General features: G+C 58.8%; 7 protein-coding genes across 7 annotated transcripts; all 7 read left to right on the top strand.

The window, feature by feature from the left end:
• Positions 1-176: 176 nt before the first annotated feature.
• JKF63_06285 (uncharacterized protein) lies at positions 177-2,132 on the top strand (the record flags this gene model as incomplete). The annotated part of the gene is made up of 1 exon (XM_067902235.1): positions 177-2,132. One exon carries the CDS (start codon positions 177-179, stop codon positions 2,130-2,132), a length of 1,956 nt encoding a protein of 651 aa, XP_067758732.1.
• A 1,229-nt stretch (positions 2,133-3,361) lies between these two features.
• On the top strand, positions 3,362-5,095 carry JKF63_06284 (uncharacterized protein; the record flags this gene model as incomplete). Its single annotated transcript, XM_067902234.1, has 1 exon — positions 3,362-5,095. The coding sequence occupies one exon, from the start codon at positions 3,362-3,364 to the stop codon at positions 5,093-5,095; it is 1,734 nt and encodes a 577-aa protein (XP_067758731.1).
• An 831-nt stretch (positions 5,096-5,926) lies between these two features.
• JKF63_06283 (uncharacterized protein) lies at positions 5,927-7,384 on the top strand (the record flags this gene model as incomplete). Its single annotated transcript, XM_067902233.1, has 1 exon — positions 5,927-7,384. One exon carries the CDS (start codon positions 5,927-5,929, stop codon positions 7,382-7,384), a length of 1,458 nt encoding a protein of 485 aa, XP_067758730.1.
• An 862-nt stretch (positions 7,385-8,246) lies between these two features.
• JKF63_06282 (uncharacterized protein) lies at positions 8,247-10,403 on the top strand (the record flags this gene model as incomplete). The annotated part of the gene is made up of 1 exon (XM_067902232.1): positions 8,247-10,403. One exon carries the CDS (start codon positions 8,247-8,249, stop codon positions 10,401-10,403), a length of 2,157 nt encoding a protein of 718 aa, XP_067758729.1.
• A 995-nt stretch (positions 10,404-11,398) lies between these two features.
• Positions 11,399-12,226, top strand: JKF63_06281 (uncharacterized protein; the record flags this gene model as incomplete). Its single annotated transcript, XM_067902231.1, has 1 exon — positions 11,399-12,226. One exon carries the CDS (start codon positions 11,399-11,401, stop codon positions 12,224-12,226), a length of 828 nt encoding a protein of 275 aa, XP_067758728.1.
• A 762-nt stretch (positions 12,227-12,988) lies between these two features.
• On the top strand, positions 12,989-17,650 carry JKF63_06280 (uncharacterized protein; the record flags this gene model as incomplete). The annotated part of the gene is made up of 1 exon (XM_067902230.1): positions 12,989-17,650. The coding sequence occupies one exon, from the start codon at positions 12,989-12,991 to the stop codon at positions 17,648-17,650; it is 4,662 nt and encodes a 1,553-aa protein (XP_067758727.1).
• A 2,143-nt stretch (positions 17,651-19,793) lies between these two features.
• On the top strand, positions 19,794-22,223 carry JKF63_06279 (uncharacterized protein; the record flags this gene model as incomplete). The annotated part of the gene is made up of 1 exon (XM_067902229.1): positions 19,794-22,223. The coding sequence occupies one exon, from the start codon at positions 19,794-19,796 to the stop codon at positions 22,221-22,223; it is 2,430 nt and encodes an 809-aa protein (XP_067758726.1).
• Positions 22,224-22,579: the final 356 nt, after the last annotated feature.

The following is a 22,579-nucleotide window of genomic DNA, read 5'->3' as shown; positions in this document are numbered from 1 at the left end:
TATAACTTGGCGGAACCGCGTCAGAGACCGGTCACATCCAACACGCTTCATTTGACACACACACAGAAACACACATATATATATATATATATACGCCACATCACAGCATAGTGTGTGGCGCTGGAGAAAAAAAGAGACCCCCCCCCCCCCCACACATCCCCCTCCCTTGTGACTAGATGATGCTTCGACGCCTCACGTGCACAGCTGCGCCCGTTGGGTATGCGGCAGCAGTAGTATCACCGGCTGTCCCGTCGTCGTCTCCTATGATGGCTCAGCTGCCGAACGCCACGCGGGGCTGGAGCAAAGCCCTCACTTACACAGCCGCCTCACCTCTCTCTCAGTGCCGTATGCCGGGGCACACGCAGCGTCGCTGCTACACATCCCGCAGTGGCGAAGAAAAAAGCGATGCGAACAAAGGCAAAGAAGCACCAGCTGCCGTCGCCGCTGCAGTGTCCGCCACGCCTGGCACGGCAGCCACCTCGGCGGTGCACTTCTTCTCTGCCAACGAAAAGAATGTCGATGCCGCCGCCCATGCCCAGAGCGATGCGAAAAAGCAAGAGCAGGCCGCCTCGGCAGCGGTGGATGGGGGCGCTACAGCCCCCTCTAGTATCCGCACGATTGGTATCAAACTCTCCGAAGACGATGAGCTGGTGCGCGCCTTCAACAGCTTCTCGAAGAGTGTGAATGGCTGCACCCAAGAGGAGTTCCTCGCTGGCGCGAAGCAGGCCTACTACAGCCTCGCTGTTGTGATCAGCGCCTTTGTCGAACACGCGCAGCCCTTAGTTGGGAAGACCGAGTCGACTAGAACCATCGCCGCCGCGCATGAAGCGACGAAGCTTCTGGACAACGTGTTTAAACCCAAGGGCTGCGCGGGCGCCGGTGCTGATGCGGCTGCTGCTGCCGCCGAGGCAGCATCACAGGCGTCGAAGGCCAAGGAGGGCGACAAGGACGCGCCTCCCCCTGCCTCCTCAAAGGCGACGCTACAGGACTCGCTGATCAACTGTGTCGTCTCTACCATTGTTTCTCTCATCCCTGTCTCGCGGCACTTGGCGGAGTCTATTTTCAAGATTTGGGTCATGCACAAAGAGAAGAAAGTGAACCTGAGCAGCATCGCCTCTCCCGAAGACTACGTTCTGGACTCGAAGCTGGTGATCTTCGCCCGCTTGGGCAAGGCACGTATGTACTTTAACACCCACAATGTCGGTGCTGAAGTGGACGTGACGTTTAGCAACGACTATCTGCGCAAGTTGGACCCAGCCGTTCTAGCCGGTAGCGGGGTCGAGCGGGGTGAGGATCAGGCAAATGTAGTCGACAACCCTAATGAGAACGACTTCGACCGCGGCATGATTCAAGTGCACACTGATACAGAGGCCAACGCGCATCGTACCACAGCAGAGGAGCACACCTTCGTAGTGAACAAAGCCACCGGCGCCTTGATGCCCACCGGTTCGACGATCGCGAGCACAGCGGCCGCCGGCGCATCGGCGGCGGAGAGAGCAAAGTCCTCCAACACGGTGTCGCGCGTTCAGGTCACCTGCGCCAAAGTGGAAGACTTGGCGGAGAGAAACGCCGGCACGGCAACGAGCGCCGCACCGGTTGAGCCTGCCGAAAGCACCGCCAAAACTGAAGCCACCGAAAAGGTCGCGGCGGCAGCCAAGGGTGCAGGCTCGGAAGCGGCAGAAGAAGAGGAGGAACACGCAGTGTACATAAAGGTCAACGGTAACATGCTGCCACCGATCCCCGCTTCGGCACATGCCTGCGCCCTGCTCACTGTAGATGTTGTGGTTCCACCAGAGCGGTACGCCTACAACTTCGAGTGGTTTTACAAGCGCATTGTCGGATATGAAAACGAGTACGAGCGCATCGCCGCGGCGCGTGTGTTCGCGTCGAACAGCCCTAAACCGCTGGCGAACTTCCTCGACTTTTTTATGCGCATGGTGACGGGGAAGCCCGTCGAGTTTTTGTTCTCCAAGGCGATCGGGCGTATGATTGGAATCCCCGAAGACGTCTCGCAAACCCCGCCAGCGACACGCAAGCTCATGTGCATGTACATGGACCATTCAAAGAAGTGGGTGCTGGCTGACCTCATCACTCTCGCCCCAGTCATGGAGACGAAACTGCCCAAGGCGTAAGCCGTGCGCCCTCGCTCTGCCCTCTGTCCCCTCTCCCCTCACCCCTACTCCCACTCATCCATCCCACACACACGCACACAGGGGTGAAAGAAAAAGGAAGGGAGAGAAAGGGGGAGGGGTGGACGAGGATAAACTTGTTAATAGGCGACGATGAGAATGAGCGGTCTAGCGCGTGATGTTTCCTCATATTCCCCGCTCTGGAGCTCTTGTTGTTGATGCAACCCTGTGGTATTTGTGTGTGTGTGTGTGTGTGTGTGTGTTTGGTAGTGCTTAACTCTAAAGGTACTCGTGACATCTTTTTATGCCCCGTCACCCTGATGATGTCAAGGACGACTGCTCGGGCGGGGCGTCTCTCGCCCTCACTGCCGACAGCAAGAGTGGGGGTGGGGGGGGAGGGAGAAGAACCAGAACGGAGGGTGGTGGTGGCCGGCGGTGCCTCCATGCTCGTGTTTCCTCTGCGATGAGAAAAACGAGAGGCCTCGTACCCAAAGCAAGTGCAGCGTCGTGTCCATCAGCGAGGCGGTGTAACTGTGTATGTGCCCCGCGCGGTTGTGCTTCAGCAGCACCACACCCCTTTCCGGGCGCTCCCGTGTTGCCCCTTCTCTTGTCCTTTCCCCCCCGCCCCCACTGTCTGTTGCCTGGACGGCATATGTGCGCCTGGATTGCACGCGAACGCTGGCGAAAGATGACAGCGGTGGTGTTGAATCACGGTTGTTGCAGTGTTGTCATGAACTATTTATTATTCTGTGTGTGTGTGCGCGTGTGTCTATTGATTCGCTTCCTATATACCTGTCTGTCTGTCTAGGTGTGTGCGCCTGCATACTTGCCTTTCGCAAGTGCACTGCTCTGGAGGAAAGGGAAGAGAGGCCGTTTGGTGTGTTCATCGATGATATATGGTCGAGAGCAACAACAGCCACAAAAAAAAAACGGGGGGAGAGGGGGGACCCCATAGGACAGCTGGAGAGGGACAAACCCCCCCCCCTAAAAAAAAAAAAAAAAACTCGGCGCCTCCCTGTATATTTTCTCCACTCCACTCTACTCCCGTTTTTTTTTTCTACCTTGAGTGGGGCCGCTTCGGCTCCCATTGCCTGACACACACAGACACACAGTCAACTGAAGAAACCTTGTTTTCTTTTAATAAAAGGAACAACACGCTGAGGCGTGCTGCAGTGTAGAGAGGTGAGCGCGAAGATAAGTCAACGAGTGGGGGGGAAGGGGAGGGGACAACAATGCGCAGCCTTCAGCCACTCTCAAACACGACAGCGCCGGCGCCGGGCTCCAGTTTGGCGCAAATGAAAACGCGGCAACTCGCCCGCGAGGAGGAAGAGAAACTACGTACCCGTCGAGTCAAGGGCGTCATCGTCCTGGTCGAGCAGTTCCTATTGGAGCAGGGGTACAAGCAAACCCTGCAAGCGCTCCAGCAGGAAAGCCGCATCTCCCTCGCTCAGTTTAGCGTCGCCGACAATGTCGACCTCCTCTCTGTTGTGCAGGAATACGAGGAGTACTACGCCGTAAGATATCAGCGTGCTCCGAAACTGTATCGCGCTCGCGGTGGCCACGGTGACGCTGGTGACGCTTCCGATGTCGTCTCCGAAGGGGGAGAGCGAGTGCTCTCACGGAGGCGTAAAGGCGCGGCAGCCCCCGGTGCCTCGGCGCTACCGGCCAGCGCGCCAGCAACCCAGCCGCCGTCGATCAGGCACGGCGACGAGAATGGAGGGGCCACCTCGCTCTTATCAGCTCCCTCACTATCTTCAGGAGGAAAGGTGCTGCCGCACCCGCGGCCAACGAACCTCGCGCGGGCGCTCAGTCATGTACGGACAAACGGCGGCAACGGTTCACCCAACGCGGACGCTTGTGGTGTTGGACTCTCTCTCCACGGCGAGTCTGCTGGTGTCCTCGCCACAGGACGCGAGGGTGAGAAGGGCCGAGGAGACAAAGGCAGCAGAGGTGGCGACGGTGCGGATGACGCTCAAGAGGAGGATCCCTTCACCAACCACCGCTCGCTAAAGCCGCTGCCGCAGTTTCCGACCAACGAGCTGAACGATTTGGCTGCCACGATCCTGCGCGAGATCCTCGAGGTCAACCCAGCGGTGCGTTGGCACGACATCGCTGATCTAGAAGGTGCCAAGCATCTCCTGCGGGAGGCAGTAGTGATGCCGGTCCGGTACCCGGAGCTGTTTCAGGGGATCCTGCGCCCATGGAAAGGAATTCTCCTCTTTGGTCCGCCCGGCACCGGCAAGACGCTCCTCGCCAAGGCCGTCGCGACGGAGTGCCGCACGACTTTCTTTAATATATCCGCTTCGTCCGTCGTCTCCAAGTGGCGCGGAGACTCGGAAAAACTCGTCCGCATGCTTTTCGACCTCGCCGTCCACTACTCGCCGAGCACCATCTTTATTGACGAGATCGACTCATTAATGTCGGCGCGGTCGAGTGAGGGCGAACATGAAGGATCGCGTCGCATGAAGACGGAGCTGCTGACGCAGATGGACGGTCTATCGAAGCGACGTGGCGGGGAAGTGGTGTTTGTGTTAGCGGCCAGCAACGTGCCTTGGGACCTCGATGCAGCGATGCTGCGCCGACTGGAGAAGCGCATCCTCGTTACTCTTCCAACTCACGACGCCCGTGTGGCAATGTTCCGTCGTTTGCTGCCCAACTCGTTTGCATCTGACACCGACTATGAGGCGTGCGCTGAGCTGACGGCAGGCATGTCTGGCGCCGACATCGATATTGTCTGTCGCGAGGCCATGATGCGCCCCGTGCGGAAGCTGATTGCTCGACTCGAGGCCGCAGGAAACGGCTCCAACGCGCACACGCGGCTGCCGAACGAACCCCTGAAAGCGCCTGCAGCGACGCTAGAAGACGTTCAAGCGAGCGTCGCGTGCACCCGCAGCAGCGTCCGGCTAGCGGACCTTGAAAAGTACGATGATTGGACCCGCGAGTACAGCTCGGGGCTCTCCACATGAAACCACAGCGGAAAGAGAAGAAAGGTGAGCTTCTTTTTCCCCCTGTATGTGTGTTTCTTTTTGTGTATGTGTGTGTGTGCGTGGGTGGATAGAGGGGGGAGGGGGGGGGCATCCATCATTGTCGTCAAACGCACGTCACTGCACAAGGGGGGGGGGGTACCTTGCCCCTCCCCCCTCCCCCCCCCCCCCCCCCCACACACACACATACACACCTCCCACTTCCATCCCCCACCTTCCTCGCTCGCTCCTGTCCGCTCAGCACATGATGATGTATCTTTTACTGCCCGCGCGGTCGTTTGCATGCCGGCACTGTGTATGTGGATGGGTTAGGAGGAGGGAGGGCTTTACTCTGTGCCGATGCTGATTTCCAGTTTGGTACGCCTCTTTCGTCCCCTCTACGCTGACACCGTCTCCAACATGTGATTATCGCAGCCATTGACATCACCGCCATTACATTCCTTCTCCCTCAAAACATCTGTGTTGCTCTGTCCCTCCACGACAAAACGGAAAAAAAAAGATGTCCTTCACGGAGTGTCAAGGTCACGTTTGAATGCGTGCGCCTCCTCCCTCCCTTTTACATACTCGCAAATATCCCGGAGCGACCGCAGGCTCCTTCAAGCATCGGCCCCCTTCGACTTCGATGCTCTGGTTCTATTAGACTTGGCCCACCTCCCTCCTTTTTCCACGCGCACACACCTCATTTCCCTCCATCCCTCCATCCCTCCCTCCCGCCGCGCACACATCCCCCCACCGCCACCCCATCTTTGACAGAATCGCGAGTGGCTCAGAACACCTCTACGGGCCTCCTCATCTCGTTTCTCCGCCTCCTCGATGGACTATAACGTCTCGAATGCGGCGGTCGTACTTGATTGCGGCTCCTTCCACTCTCGCGCCGGTTTCGGTGGCGAGAAGGGTCCGCGTCTTGATGTGCCGACGCTTGTTGGCTACCCACGCCACCGCAGCATCGCCATGGCAGCTGGAATGAATGAACAGGAGGTTGGCGAGGAGGCGCTGGTGAAGCAAGGAATCTTGGATGTGCACCACCCTATTCGCAACGGCTTCATCAATGATTGGGGCGACGTGGAAAAGCTGTGGAGTCATCTTTTCTTCAATGAGCTGCGTGTCTCGCCAGAAACACACTGCTTCCTGCTGACGCAGCCCGTCAACACCCCTGCCGCTCAACGTGAGCGAACACTCGAGATGATGATGGAAACCTTCCGCGCGCACTCGCTCTACCTCGGCACCTCGCAGGTACTGAGCCTCTACAGTTACGGACTCACTACAGGACTTGTGTTGGACAGCGGCAATGACGTGACACGCGCTGTCCCCATCCACGAGGGCTACGCGCTGGTGCGCCACGTCACGCAGAGTCCTGTTGCCGGCGCAGCACTCACCCGCTATTTAGGCGGTCTTCTTTGCGAGCAGGGCTACGCTCTCGGCACAGCGACGGAGCAGGATCTGTTGAACCGCGCAAAGGAGGACCTGTGCTACGTGAAATCCAGCACGTACGCCCAGTGGGAGGCGACCAACGACCTCTCCAAGCCCCTTCCCTCGTCATGGGCACCCACACCGCTCTCTCACCGGGTGCCAGCCGGCCCCATGGGCGCGCACCACAGCGAAGGACCCCCCAGCAGCCTCCACACCGCTGTTCTTGACACCGCAACCACAACCTCGGCGACAAAGAACAACATCGGGCAATCCGCTGGGGGGAACAGTCGCGATATCGATAGCAGCGGCGAGCCTTCACAAATGGGCGCGCTCAGGGCAACCGAAAAATTTACGCTGCCCGATGGGCAACGCATCCCGCTGACGGCGGAGCGCTACGAAACGGGCGAAGTCCTCTTCAACTACTCCCTGCTGGCTGCGATGGACACCAAAAACGCGGATAGAAGCCTCTACGAGCCGCGCTGCAAAGTACGTACAGACATGGGGGATCTATTCCGTCCATCGTTTGAAAAAGGGATCAGCTGGCTGCCGTTTGCGGCCGTCAACAATTGTGAGGCGACTCTGCGGCCACAGCTCTACGCCAACATGGTGCTGGCCGGTGGATCAACCTCCTTCCCTGGACTCAAGGCCCGTCTTGAAGCTGAGATGCGGCAGCTCTACCGAGAAAGTCACCCTAGTGAGGCGGTTGCGCCGATCTGCGTGCGTGACATGCCGTGCCGCGCCTACAGTGCATGGCTAGGTGGTTCCATGCTCGCGCAGACGGCCGTCTTTCAACATCTGGTTGTCTCTCGTAAGGAGTACGAGGAAGAGGGTGTGCGCGTCATTCACTACAAGTCACTCTGAAGTGGTGAAGCAGCCACTCGTGTGGTGATGGTGGTAAGGGCCCAGTGCTGCTCGGACCTTGAATTGGCGGTGGAGGGGGAGGGGGGGCGTCCCCCGGATAAGTGACTTTGATGTACAGTGCTGGCGCGTCACTCACGTCACCTGTTTGCTGTCCCACCTGCGCGGGTGGGGACGCTAACGACGGGTGCACCTCCCCTTTCCCCGAGCTCTGGTTTCCCTCCCTCTCTCAGTCAGCGGAGGGGGGGAGGGGGAAGGATCGCTGGTGTGCTGCCCCACATCTTTGATGGGTCCAAGGGCGAGAGTGTGTGGCTCTGCGATGTAATATTTATCTTCAGAGGGAACAGAGAGGAAAAGAAAAAAAAACTGTCGACCATGCCGGGAGAGAAGCTCGTCTTTTCTTTTGCTGCAATACATGCATGTCTGAATTCTGATGCTGTTGCTGTCCGTAGTTGCGCACGACACGTACCCTTCCCCTGCATATGGCTAGATTAGAGCGCTGGTTTCTCGCAGCAAAGTGCGTACGGCATCGTCTTTCTTGGTTCTCTGTGTGTTTGGCACGCTTTTGCTGGCAAGTCTGTGTGTGTGGGCGCCCTGCTTCTCGCAGCGTCCCTAGTTTTGCCACCACCGCCACCCGCACGCTCCTCTCCTCTCTCCCCCCACTTTACACACACACACACACAGACACACAGAGAGACTTTCTGCAGGACCTCTCTAGACCTGTTAGAGCGCCAAAGTAGTATCGTGACACCGCCGCTTTGTACAGACGACATCAGGTGTATACCTTACCAACAGAGGCATCCCCCCTCTCCCTCCCCTCCGCCACACTTTATTATTGAACTCCGTGCGCCGGCCAGGTACAAGAATGGCTCTGAAGTCGGGTCAGTTCAACTACGACGCTGTCGTGCGTGAATGCCCGGCCGGATTTACAAAAATTGTAGAGGGGACCACGGCGGTGCTAGAGCCGCCGCCGAAGGAAAAAACAATCAAGCCCTCGGCGTCGGCCGCTGCTCCCTCGCACCTCTACGACGAGGAGGCGGATGGCCAGTTGGTGGATCAGGCCGTCTTCTATAACCCGGCGCAAGTGGTAAACAGAGATCTGAGTGTCAGCGCCATTGAGCTCTTCTCGCGGCTTCGACTGGCGGAGCCTCGGCGCCGCGGTGGCACGAAGGAGGGGATCACCATCCTTGAAGCCCTCAGCGCCACTGGACTCCGAGCCATTCGCTACTACAAAGAAATCACGAATGTGCGCTACATCATCGCCAACGACATGGACGCCGACGCGGTGGACTGCATTGTGCGCAACTGCGCATACAACGGGGTCCCGGTTCAGTACCCGACCATGACGGAGAACATGCCGGCGGCCTCGATCGAACTCCACGCAGGCGGGACGAGCGGGGAGAAGGATAGCTTGGAAACAGGCGCGTCGCCCAGCATCGGGGTGCGCTCCGGAGGCGCCGTTTTGCCGAACCTTGACGACGCCAACGATCTCATGTTCCGGTTGGCGATGAACAGCGGCGTGCACCCAGGCAAGCGCGTTTGCCTGGTCGACGCCCCGGTGGAGACCGCAGCTACGCCGTCCCTGCGTCCCCTGCTCCAGCAAGAGCTGATGGACGTGGTCGATCTTGATCCATACGGCTCCGCGTCGCCCTTCCTCGACGCGGCCTTTCGTTGCATCAAAGAGGGTGGGCTGATGCTGGTGACGAGCACGGATAGCGCAATCCTCTGCGGCAACTTCGCCGACACCGCCCACGCCAAGTACAGTTCAATACCCTACAAAGCTTCTCATTGCCACGAGGCCGCGGTACGCATGTTGCTTGCCTGTATTGAGCGGGTGGCGAACAAGCACAAGAAGTACATCGTGCCCCTACTGTCGCTTCACATCGACTTCTACGTGCGCTGCTTCTTTCGCGTCTACACGCAGCCCGCTGAGGTGAAGCTTAGTGCCTGCAAGCTTGGGTACCAACTGCAGTGCTCCAACTGCTCTGCTTTCTGGGTGCGCCCAATGGCAACGGCGCGGCAGCCCAGGCCGTCACGGCAAGAGCGCCGCCGGCAGAAACGGGATGCGAACCAAAAGCAGTGCAACGAAGACCGGGCAACCGAAGACGTGGCGGCGGCATCGCACGATCTTCTTCACCAAGGAAAAGGAGTGAAACGCGTGCGTGACGGCAACGGTAGTGACGAGACAGCGACAAACGAGGTCAGCTGTGTGCGTACGGAAGTGTACCCCGCCCCGCCCAGCCGGCAGACCAATCCCAAAATCACACCAGTCACACTACAGCAAATGCCGAGTGCAGCAGCAGCAGCAGCAGCTGGATCCTCCTCCTCTGCGACACCCGCCAATACGGCACATATGTGCCCAGTGTGCGGCAGCAGCATCGTGCTATCCGGACCCCTCTACGCAGCACCCACGCAGAACCATGAGTTTCTCGAGCAGCTGCTTGCGCTGCTTCAGGAGCGTGCCAGCGAGAAGCGGCTGAACGCAGAGGCACGTATCACTGGGCTCGTTCGCATCGCCCTCGAGGAGCTGTCAGACTGCCCTCTCTTCTACCTCCTGCCCGACGTCGCGTCCTACGTGAGGGTGCGCTGCCCGCCAACGCCGCAGATTGTCGGTGCGCTGGCCCGTCTTGGGTACCGCTGCAGCCAAGTCCATTGCGCCGCTGCAGGCCTCAAAACAGACTGCCCGCCGGAGGTGCTGTTCCGAGTGATGTTGCAGTGGAAAGCGATGCAGGACTCACTAGACGCGGTCAACGAAGCTGGGGTCGAGGACGGCTGTGACGACAGCGAGAAGAAGCCCTCGGCATCCCCGAGCACCGCTCGGCCGCTGTTGGTCACGCCACTCGGTGAGGCAGACTTCACTTACGAAAAGAAATACGACTTCCGTGGCCGTGTGGTCGGCGTGGCCAAGTTCGTGCCGAACGCGCCGAGTTGGGGGCCGCGGCGGCGCCACCAAGGAGCAGCAGCAATGCATGAAGCGGAGGAACACGACACAGGTAAAGACGGACATGGCGTTGAGGTGTGACGGCGACAATATCAAAGCCTTCGATATTAGCAACACGAACCCCCCCCCACCCCACCCCTCTCTCTCCCTCCCCCTCTCCCTCCACTACGCCCCTCCTCAGAGAGAGGAGGCACCGCAAAGCGTTTTGGCCGTCAAGGCAATATAATATCAGTTTTTAAAGAGGAGAAGGGGGAGGACAGCCACGCCTCATTGCGAATAATAATTTTTAAAGGGCGATCTTACATGTTGTTTTGGAGGGAGTGGGAGGCTCCCTTGAGCTTCTACCTCACAAACGCTCGTACGAACTAAAACCTGCCCTTGCGCTACGTGTAGAACTACGCCCCCCCCCCACCCCACACACACACACGTATATTTTTATATATATATATATATATATGCATATATGTGTAGGTACAGATGGTGAGTGATGTGCCCCTTTTCTGTCCTGCAGGATGTGACGAAGCGGAGAGGAACCGGGGAGGAGGGAGGGGAGGGAGAAGTTCATGGCAGAGAACGTGGTGGGATAAGACTACAGCTGTCATCGCGGCATCGGTGTCCACAAGTGCGTGTCTCCGCGTTTCCATTTGTGAAATCATGTGAAAGCACCTCATGCGGTGCAGGGGAGGGGAGGTGGGGGGGGGGGGGGAAGCTGCATGGAGTACCTGCAGGCGTTCGATACACGTGAGGTGCTGACATCGTTCTCGAGGTGGCGGTGCTGTGCGACGTCGGCTGGCAGCCCTCCCCCCCCCCCCCTACGCCCGCCCGCCCCCCACTCTCTCAACGATGTAGTCTCGCTTTGGATAGTGGAGAGGAAGCAGCGTATGCCCTACCTTTCCTTCATTCATCATCACTTCTCTGTTCTTGCCAAGGCGCTCTGAGGAGGGGGAGGGGGAGGAGGAGGAGATACAAATACATCCTACACAACATCAACCACAACCTCCATCGGGGTGCGCGGAGAGTGGATATATATATATATATATACACACCTATATAGTATTATCGCCGCTATTCTACAAATGCTGCGTGTGTGCCGGCGCTGGCACACGATCTTTGACGCATGTTACATCCTAAACCTCGACAGGCGACCGGATCGCTGGGCACATGCTCAGCAGCAAGTGAAGCGAGCAAGGTTGCACAGGTTTCTAAAGCCTGGTGTTGAGGTAACGCGGGTCAGCGGGGTCGACGGCAATGAGCTCGATGTTGTAGGCCTACATAAGGATGGAGTCCTCACAGACCTCGGCTACCAGCGCTATCAGCTCCCGGCCGAGCAGAAGCTGTACGGTATGGACCTGACGAAGGGCGCCATTGGCTGCGCACTTGCCCATCGTGCTGTCTGGCAGCGGGTGGTGACAGAGCACCGCGAGTGTGCGCTCATTCTGGAGGACGACCTCGAGTTCCACCATCAGTTTGCCCGCCAGTTCGCGGAGCGCTGGTCACGGGTACCGGCCGACTGGGGTATTGTGCACTTGGGTGGCCTTGACCTGCTTGCGAGTGGCAAGCCACCGAGACCTTACATCGCGGACGGCATTCGCCTAGCGTACCACGGGCACCGCGAGCTCACCGCATACGTTCTGCACGCCGCCTCTGCGCAGCGCTGCCTCGATCTGTCGCTGCCAATGACGTGGCAAGTGGACACCCACATAAACAGCTGCCTCGCTGAGGACGCTGTGGCCCAGGATCAGTACATCGCCGATCCCAAGACGTACGTGTTCCAGCCATCCCTAGTCATCCAACTCATGAGCTTCACGACAGATGTGCAGAAGAAGCCGGCCGACAACCCCGCCCTCGCAGACGCTGCGCGCCGCTTACGTGAGTTCGTCGGCGGTGGTACGTCGGTTCGCTGAGCTGAAGCAACGACTCTGCGGTGCGGAGTGAGAGTTGGCTTTGAGTGGATACAAGCCTCGAAGGCTTTTGAATCCTGGCCCACCAACCCTGTGGCCCTGTTGGCTGTTTAAGTGTTGTATTTCTTCGCGGTGGTGCTATGGCTGCTGCTGTTCATGGTGATGGCGGTGTAGCTGCCCATCCTTCACATGGTGGCCCCTCCAGACCCGTACAGTGGAGAAAGTAAAAGTGGGGGAGAACAAAAAAAAAAAATAAGCAGTCAGAGCGGCTCTTCGCTCAGTGTGTAAAATAATTTGTGTAAGGTGTGTGTGTGTGTGTGGGAGGGAGGGGGGGGGAGGGGTGACAATCCCCTGCCGCGTACGCTCACAAAGAAGGAGAAGCATCTATGCCTCTGCTGACCAGCACCGCCCCATCCTTCCCCTTCGCCAATGTAGCCGCAGAGGTCAAACTTTCACGCAGCACACGCAAATACACACACACACACATTAACGGATCGAGTGCCCCTCGAAGGTTAGCAACTTCTTTCAAAGCACTTCACCCCCCCCCCTCCTTCCCTCTCTTTCTCCCTTGACGCCACCGCACCATCTACCAAGCACCAAGACTGAGATTGGAAATCCACCACCCTCCCTCCGTTCCTTGAACTCGTGTACGAACACCTCAGCGTACGCGGACACGCAAACCCTCCCCCCCCCACACACACACGCACACGCACGCCCTCTGTCTCCACTTTCATTCTGTGTGTGTCTGTGTGTGTGTGTGCATCGATGCCGCAGCAGCTGCCCGCCCTCTGGCATGGGAAGGATGCGCAGTCATCACCGCTACCCCCCCCAGTCCCCATCCATTCCAGTGGAAAAAACAAGAGCACATCCTCGGGGACAACCAGTCGTGCAAGTGTTTCAGCCTCGACAATTGCATCGGTGCGGCGTGCTCTGCCCCCACCACGGGCGGGATGTTCTGTGGTGGTGTCCTCACCAGGGCCGCAGCAGAAACGTGAGACGAAAAGTGTCTCCGCGGGGCTGAGCAGCACTACAGTGCTCTCCAGCAAAAATATGGTGTCTACTAGCACCACAAGTGTCGCTGCCACAGACTCATCACCTGTCCCACTCGGTGCACCAGTCTCTCAAAGCCACATCGCTGCCCCGGCGGCGGCTGCGCTGGAGCATCTCATGTACGTGGCCAACCGCTCCTCTCTGCCAAGAGAGTCGTACATGCCCCACGCACCCGACTTCGATAGAGGCGTTAAAACTAAAACGAGTGCCAGAGCCGATATGCTGGCCCTGCGTGACGCCACAACGAGTCTTTTCGTGCAACACATCGGCCTCGACAACCTATGTGATTTGTCGAAGGAGAACGAGGACAGTGGTGATGATGACGACAGCAGTGATGAGGATGGTGGTGGTCGTGGTGAGGAGAAGAACAACAAAACTCCCCCCGCCATCTCCTCGGCGCTTATAAACACCACACCCTTCATGTCCGCCGCACTGCAAGAGGTGGGCGTCGATGACCGCGTGAATCCGTTCATCCTCGATAAATTAATTCAGGAAAGCCGCCGACGTGCGCGTGCCGCCGCCGCCGCCGAAAAGCGCAGTACCATCCGGAAGAAACTGCTGAAGCACCGGTTCCAGGGGCACACCCGCCTCGGAAGCACAGCAGCAGCTCTGCAGCAAGGCAATGAATCAATGACTGCGGTGGCTGACGCCGCCGCCGCCGAGCTGCGCTATCACGAACTACCTGCGATACAGGCCGCCTCCGAGGCGTGCTGCAGTGCAACTCCTGAAAACCTCGGCACTCGTGGTGGTGCCACCTCGATGGTGATGACACATTCCAACGCCGGTGAATCGACGGCCACCGGCGCGAAGCACATGACAAACCCTATCAGCGAGTATACAAAAGAACTCGATGCAGAGGAGTCGGCAGGAAAGACGCCGTTCGCTTCAGTCCCTGGGATCTACTCGACTGAGGACACCCACATTGCCGCTGCGGTGAGCACCAGCGATGGCGCATTTGTACGACAACTTGTGGGGTATTACTGCGCACGTGCGGCGGCCATCTCGCCCGTACCTAATCCAGCACCCGCGGCGGTGGTTGAAGCCCCGACGCAGGCGAACCTGCGGAGCCACAGAACGCGCAAAAATAAAAACGCGAGAGCTGACCTGAATACTGCTGAGGGGGGCTGCGCGTCACCCGTGTTTCCCTTCACGCCTGTCACACCAGCCTTCTCCCTCCTCGACGCGGTGATGCGCGTAAGTCGCGAGTATGTGATCCAGCACTCGACAAGTGGGGTGCCAAACCAAAGTACGAGCGCGCTCAGTGAGCAGCGTCGGTTCCTGCTGAACCGTCTGACCAGCCTGGAGCAAACGCGTATCCCGCTGACGTGGTGGATCACGAGCCTGCCGTACCTCGGCCGTCTCTCCTCCAGAACAGGGGCCGGGTCGAGCGTCGCAACAACGCCGGCGAGGGCAACCGCCTTTGTGACAACGATTAGCGCTCACTCCACCAGCTCGGGACGATTAAGCAGCACCGACCGTACGGGGCGCAGCGAAAGGACTGAAGCACCGCTGCCGATGGACGGCGGTGGCAGCGAGCAATCGATAAGTTCTGGCAAGGAAGCAGACACCTCTCCTCGTGATTCTATCCAGAAAGCCTCCATGATCCTGACAGGTCTAGGGGACAACGCGGCCTTCTGCGGCGGTGGGCAGCTCGTCTTTGACGCTGGAACATCCCGTAACACCATATTTCCTGCTCAACGCCCAGTGGAACGCTCGCAGGTGTACCTCCTGGCGGAGGTGCTGGACCGCATGCTGCGCGACCCATCCCACCCACGGTGGCTGGCACTGCTGGCTGACCCGCAAGTAGCGCGCTACGTGCTCGATGACGATGGCGAGGATACAGACGGTGGTGAACAACGTGGCAGCGGACAGGGCACACTGGACCCCGATCTCTGGGGCACACCTGGGGAACAACGGCTCGCAGCCTACACGGACGCGGCCACACATGTGCTGGACATCCTCGACACGGGCTTGGCTGAACTGGGTCGCCAGGTGGCGAGTTCCTGTGTGGAGCGTGGTGCTCTGCTCGATCTCCTGCGTCAGTCTACAATGGACATCGCTAGCTCGCATGTGCGCGTCCTCAACCAGGTGAAGCAACAGGCGCACGTGGACGCTCGGGAGGCGCAGACTCTGCGAAAGAAAAATGTGCAGCTACAGACAGAGCTCGAAGAAACACAAAAGACGCTCGCGGAGCTGCAGCGCGCCCACACCGCCCTCTGCGCTCGCGTTGAGCCGCTTCAGGCCAAGAGCGACCGCCTCGATGAACTCATGGCGCGCGCTGCCGCCAAGACGCGTCGTTTCGATACCTCCCGCCACGGCCAGCACACGGCTCTGCTGCAAGTAATAATGGAGTCCATTACGCAGTCCGCTGGCGATGCAATCGACGGCTTCCTCACAGAGGTGCACAACTTGCAGGCGCGTCACAGCGGTCTTGAGGAAGGGTCTGGGGCGGAGAGCAGTAACAACGGCGGTGTCACGTCGCCAGGGGCGGCTGTCAGCATCGAAATGCCGTCGGTTGCTGTAGCACGTAGCCAAGCCATGGAACAGCGGCAAACGATGGAGCAGCTCTACACCGAGTCGCGCCGACTGCTACAGGGTTTGCAAGACGCAGTAACGGCGACAAACACGCTCTGTGAACCCCTCTACGCTCGCATGGTTCTGAAGGATGTCTCGCCTGCCGCCAAAGTCGCCACGTCTCGCTGGACCTCCGTCGCACGAGCCGTCGGCGCCTTCGAGAAAGACAAACGTCATCGCCAGCGTGTATACGATGTGTTCATGGAGTACTGCACCAGCTACCGACACAAGTCCGCTGCCAAGGCAAACCTCGAGGCGGCGCAGAAGGGCGGCGCGGCGTCCGCCAACGTGGGCGAGGGTGGTGTTGGAGGGGAGAAAAGCTACGGTGAGTCGTTTCTGGTGGGCGACAGCGTGACCTCGCGCCCGAACAGCGGTAATAGCAGCACAGGTGCTGTGCAGGAATACAGCGAGCCCTCTGCGCTTCTGGTATCTTCGAGGGGGACGAGTGCTGACCCGCAGTCGCAGGAAAAAACAAGCTCTTCTACAAGAGGTGTAGAGGACGTCGACACCGACCAGGCCTTCTCCTCCTCCCCCCCTCCCTCCTCCTCCGCGGAGCACGAGCAGATCCGGAATGAAGCCGCCTTGGCTGGTGCCATCGTCACCCCCGCAGATCTACGGGCGATGAACGCAACAGATTGCACCGTGGACGAGGTGAACGCCCTCTTCCGCAAGGGATTTGACGTGAAGAAGTACTTGCGTGGATCATGGGAGCAGTACGTGCAGGAGTCCCAGCAGTGGGATCACAACAGCACAGGTACAGTCACAGCCACAAACAACCCAGGTGGAAAAGGTGTCACTGCGGAGCGCACATACACGCTGAGCTTGGCGGACGTGCTGCAGATGTTGAGTGACGTGCACGCGACGCTAGCCGAAATCACAGTGCGCATGAATGCGTTGACGAAAAGCGCTCTGGTGCAAGCTGGTCTGCAGCCGCCCCTTGAGCCTCCTTCTCACCCAGAGCAGCGCTGCCCCCTGTGCAACCGCCGCGATACATGTGAACTGGAGCGGCAGCGGAGGCGAGAGGCTATGTCTCGCATTGCTCGTGACCTGCAAACCAAGATGGACGCCGTGGAGACGAAGAGCCGTACATCATTGGCGGAGCGTGACGAGGCACTGGGCGAGGTCCGGCGTCTCAAAATGGAGCTGCAACACTCAGCCACGGCCCCGCCCGGTCGTGGGCCGTCCGGGGTGGGTCTACAGGAGCGACAGCAAAAACAAGAGATTCAAACGGGGCTGTTCCAAGGCCACCAAGACCAGTTCCTCCCCTCTCCGGGGAGGAAGCCAGCGTCGGACTCCACCACCACCGTACCACCCGCCAAGGATATATCTGGGGACATCCTCGGTAGTGCATCCGCGAGCCTTTACTGCAGCCTGACTGCTACGACCGCAACTGCGGAGGCCATCTCGGGAGGGGGGATGCGCAAGACATCAAACAAGTGCACGAGCCCGGTCGGTATGCATCGTGTGGGCTTTGCGTTGTCGTCTCACCAGGAGAACAGCGCACACGACTATGAAGAAACCCCCACCGGCAGCAGCCTCTACACCGCGAGCTTTGACGACAATGGCAGCCCGTCACGGCGCCGCAGCACAGCGATTATGCCGGTCAGGTCAACGCGTTACCCAAGCAGCGGAAGCACCACTTCTGGGTTTTTGAATACTGGGCCGTCTCCCACCCCGAGACGGAACAGTAGCAATAGTAACAGTGGGTCACCTGCTGGCACCGACCTGGAAAAACATTCTAACGACGTCAGCGTAGCCAGCCAGATTCAAGGAGGAGAGGCGGGGGACCAGAAAAGGCAGTAACAGTTCACCTCGGGCGACTTCAACAGCCGTTGAGATGTCCACTAATGCCTCCGGCAGCAAACACCCCTAGTAGATGCCAGGTCGTCACGATGGAGGCGTGGGGGGGGGGGGGACACATATATATATATATGTGCGTGTGTGCATATATAAGGGGAAGCGTCGCTATGATCCAGTCCGCGCGAGCGGTACGCATTCGCTCTTCTTTTGGTCTTTGCGAGATACAGCTACTCACCTACCTCCTCCCTCTCACTCAGTCCATGGTCCCTTCTTGGTCTGTTCCCCACCCCACCCCCGCACACACACACGTCACCCACCACCAACGCACATCATCGCCAAGAATCCAAATGTGTTCGTTTCCTTGTCGCCGCAAGGGTAGTTATGGCCAACTGCGTCCTCCCACCCCCGCCCCCTCCTTTCCCCTACACCTCTTTTTTGTTGTGGTTGTCTCCTTTTTTCTGTGTTTGACTTCGTTTTGTGGTGTTGATGTCGATGTCCTGCTCTCCCCTCCCCCTGTACGCACACACACACATACACATACACCCTTTCTCTTCCTCGTCCCGGGGGTACACGCCCAAATGTATACTACCGTTACCCTAACCCCCCGTCACCCCCTTATACCTCACCAAGGCCCCCCTACCCCCTCCCTTCCCCACCCCCTTTACTCCTCCTCCCCCTCTTCCTCCCGAAAAATGTACACTAAAAATAGAAAAAAAAAACACGCGTCGTCGTCGTCGTGGTGGTGCCCTCGTGATGTAAAGGGAGGAATCGTTGAAGGGGGGAGGAGGAGGAGGAACGTCTGCTGCTGTATAGTGGCAATAGCGGCATCGCCCTCTTCCCTCCGCGCTGTGTGGTCCGTGTGTTGTAAATAAGGAAAAGGATCCCATTGTAGGGTGCAGCGTAGGTGGTCTTCGGAGGGGGGGGGCTCCCTCTGGAGCGCTACTCGAACGTGAATGGAGGTCGACGTAACAAGACATGCTCTGATGACACGGGAACAGCCCTCGCACGACTAGGCAGTGTTCGTGGCTTCGGACAGCGAGTGAGTGGAAGGGAGGAGAGAAAGGGGGTAGATGCTCATATGGATGGGATATGCGTCTCTGTGGGTCGGTCTGTGTTTGTGTGTGTGTGTGTGTGTGCACCACCGCGGGCATCGGGGCTCTTCCACCCCCACCCACCCACCCCCCACCCCCTGCTCGAGGGAGTGCAATGACACGGCGCTCCTACCCACCTCCCTCCTTAACACACACGCACGCAGAGAAACCACATCCACTTTTCAACGCCACCCCCGAGGGGGAAAGGTGGGGGGAGGGGAGGGCTCCCTCTGGAAAGAATACCGATGTAATGAACAAATGCGTGAGGAAAGCAGGAGTCACTGCTGCGAGCGCCACAAACACACACACTCAGACACACACGCACACCAAAGAAGAAGAGAACTGATAAAAGGACCGCGACAAATGCCAGCAAAGACCGCCACAACCACGATCGCCGGTGCAGCCCTCCTCTACCACGCAACCGAGTCCCGTGTTGCCCCCGCTCAGCTTAACACACTGTATCACTCGTCATGCATCTTCCATTTACCCGCCTTCGTCTTCGCCTTCTTTTTTTTAATGATTCTTCTTCTCTCTGACTTGGCCACACTCACCCGCCTGCTACTTCGCGGCCACACACACACACACACACGCACACACACAAACTCACTCTCGATTAGTCTGCTTGTCAATCTACTTGAATTTTTCCTGAGTGCGTTTTTCGTGCGACCGTGTGCGTGAGTGTGGGTGTGAGTGTATTTGTCGCTTGCTCAGGTGCATATCTCTTTGTACATACACACACACACACCTTGGGAGGGGGAAGGGGGAGGCGGTCTTCGTCATCGATGTCTGTCGTGGGGACCTGAATGAAGTGAAATAAAAGGGGTGAGGGTGTCGCATGTGTCTTTCTTCACAGACGCGTGCACGAACATATACAATATCGTACAAAACTTACTTTACCGTTGGACACTGTGGCTCTGTTCGCGTCGGCAGCAGCGCAGCAACACGCATCATTTCGAATGGCCACAACCCCCCTCCCCTCCTTCCCCCACCCCCAACCTCCAACCTCCAACCCTCTGTTACTCCTGAACGCTGCCCAGTGGAGGAGAGCAGAAGAGATGTCCCTGTATGAGGAAGAGGAGCCCTTTGACCTCACGTCACGGAGTGGTGGCGCTGGGCACAGTGGCATATCAAGCCTCGACACCATCATCCATGCGCTAAACAAGCGCTACGAGGTGTATCAGCGTAGGCATGCCTCCGTGACACCGCTCAGCTCGCCAGCGGACCCCAGCACCTTCGCACCGCCTGTCCTGCATTCCATCCTCGGCGACAGCACGACAGTCAGCGGCACCTCGGCAAGTCCCGGCGGCAGTGGTACCGGCGGTGCAGGAGCTGCTGCGACACAGCAACCCCTCAAACCGCCCGAGTCCCCTATAGAACCCATCGTTGCCCCTCGCGCACGGCCAACCCCGTACTGGGAAGAGCGAGAGCTCTACATTGCCGCTGAAGATCTTTGCCGCTGCCTCAACGGAGGCATCAACTACCGATTGCTCTGCGAGCGGTACCGACGGGCACTGGAGGTGCTGCTGGCGCTGGTGTCTGAGGATGTGCAGCTGTGCAAGTCCAGCGATATGGAGCTGGTTCCGGGCGGCATGACCAGGTTATTTCTTGGAAAACTAAAGGAACTCTTGAAAGAGTCCAAACGCTTGCTCGAGGGAGCCAGCGTGAACGTGCCGGCCCGGTTGGCTACAATCATTGAGCGGCTGCCCGGTGGCGACAGCCTTGACGCTCTGGGCAGCTCTGCCAGCGGTCTTACCACATCAGCGGCAACAGGGAGCGCCGCGAATCACGATGAGAGCGTATCTAATGAGTACACGCGATCGCATCGCCAGATCCCACTGCACATGCGCCCACCGCCCGTCCCCCCGGTTGAGGGTCGTAACGCGGCTGCTGCCGAACGGGAGACCCTACTGCCGGCTCCGCAGAACGATCCTCATCCGGGGTACCCCGAGAACGGTTACCCCCAGCACAGAAGCGCTGGTAGTGGCAACGGCATTCGATCCTCGCAGCACCCGGTGATGTTCCTTTCCTCTGAGCGTTGTTCTACCTCGGTTATTTCTGGCAATAAATCAAGCTTGGCGAACGTTGTGGAGAACCCACACCAGGGCCCTGGTGGCGCCTTGCACAGCGGTAGTGGTCTTAATGCTGCCGTCCCATCAGGTCAAGCTGCGGCATCGACCGCCACCGGCAAGGTGTGCGACGCAGCCTCCACTCAAGGCAGCTTCCAGCGTCAAGGACCGCCGCGGTCAGAAACGGCGCCCGCGAAGCACTGTGCGTCGAACCAATCTACTTCACCTACCCCCGCCACGCCCATGTCGGCCACCAATGCATCAAATACGCATGGACACGCATATAAGGTTGAATCGGGCAGCGTCATCGGCGGCGGCAGCAGCAGCTCAGACGTGCAGATGAGCACTGATGCACGGGAGGAAGATGCACTCGGCGAGGACAAAGAGGACATCACTCTGACCGCCAGAACCTCAGGGCGTGGCCGCCTCCGGCGGCTCGAGGAGCTTTACGAAGAGTTCTACGCCAGGGACGGCGTTGAATTTCTCACCGACGCCCTCAGCGTCGTCTTCACCCGGGAGTATGACCAGGACACTGCACAGACATGCCAAAATGCCTTAATTGCCCTCCAGCGGGATGTGAAAGACAAGGTCATGCCGGCCCTGGAGTCGTACAAGAGTCTGCAACTCCGTATCACAGACGGGGCACCGCTACGCAGCGTGTACCTCACGAGCTGTCTAGCGCATCGGGTACGACCAAATAACACTGTACTCGATCACATCAAGCGCATTGATGATTACCGCTCTGTGGAGACGATGCTGTTTGGGGGGCTGCACCTTGGCGACCGCGGTGTGGCGGCGCTCGTGGAAAGCGTGGTTCCCCGGACGTACCGGCTGCGTCAGCTAGACCTCAGTGACAATGATGTGACGGATGGTGCGCTTGAGCCGCTGCTCCGCTCCCTAAAACACCACCCCTCGCTGGTGCACCTGAACCTCTCACGCAACCCACTGACCGAAAGTGCAACACCACTCCTGTTGCGCATTGCGCGCTCGGTGCCGAGGCTGTCGGAGCTGCTTCTGCACAACTGTGCCATGAAATCCGCAACGCAGCAGATAGTGGAGGCGGAGGTGAAAATACCCCGCACGTGTGCGACACCAACTGTATCGCGCCGGTGCAGCTTGCGGACCCGATTTTGCACCAGCAGCACCACCCTCTCGCCGTCAAGGAGCGTTGCATCCCCAGCGCCACCACTTGGCCCGGGGCGACAGTCCTCACCCAGGCCCACGGTGCGGGCAGAATCCCTCCCGATCGGGTCCAGCAAGCAAATCAAAGGAGACAGAAACGCTCCCAAGGCAGCGTTCCCGAGAGGCCTGGGGGTGGTTCTGGACCCCATTCGACCCAAACCAGCCGTGCTCTCTCCCTCATCCCACCCCGCTCGCTTGCCGCCAGGAAGCATGGCGCGGACTGCAGTCAAGAAGTGATCAACGAGGGACGTCGGCAACGGCGATGTGTGTATGTGTGTATGTCTTGGGGGAGGGGAGGGGGTGGGGAGAGCTGCATTTTTACACAGAATCTCTGCATGGTGAAGGGAACCTGGCGTGTAGGAGGTGCAGATATGCCTCTTCCCCTCCCACCCCCATTCTCGCTCTTCATTTTTTTTTTATGCTTCGCTTCAGTCATCTTTCTCACCGCTTTTTTTTAAATCGTGACAGTCTCATATGCACACACACACACGCACACACCTCCCACTCCGAGTCCAAGGGCCTTCATATTTTATCTCGCCAATCACTCTCTCCCCGCAGTCCACCACTCCCCCCTCCAATCCCCATCCCCCCTC

This window comes from Porcisia hertigi, chromosome 13, assembly GCF_017918235.1.
Source record: "Porcisia hertigi strain C119 chromosome 13, whole genome shotgun sequence".
NCBI lineage: Eukaryota > Euglenozoa > Kinetoplastea > Trypanosomatida > Trypanosomatidae > Porcisia > Porcisia hertigi.
This window is presented reverse-complemented; position numbering and strand designations above follow the sequence as displayed.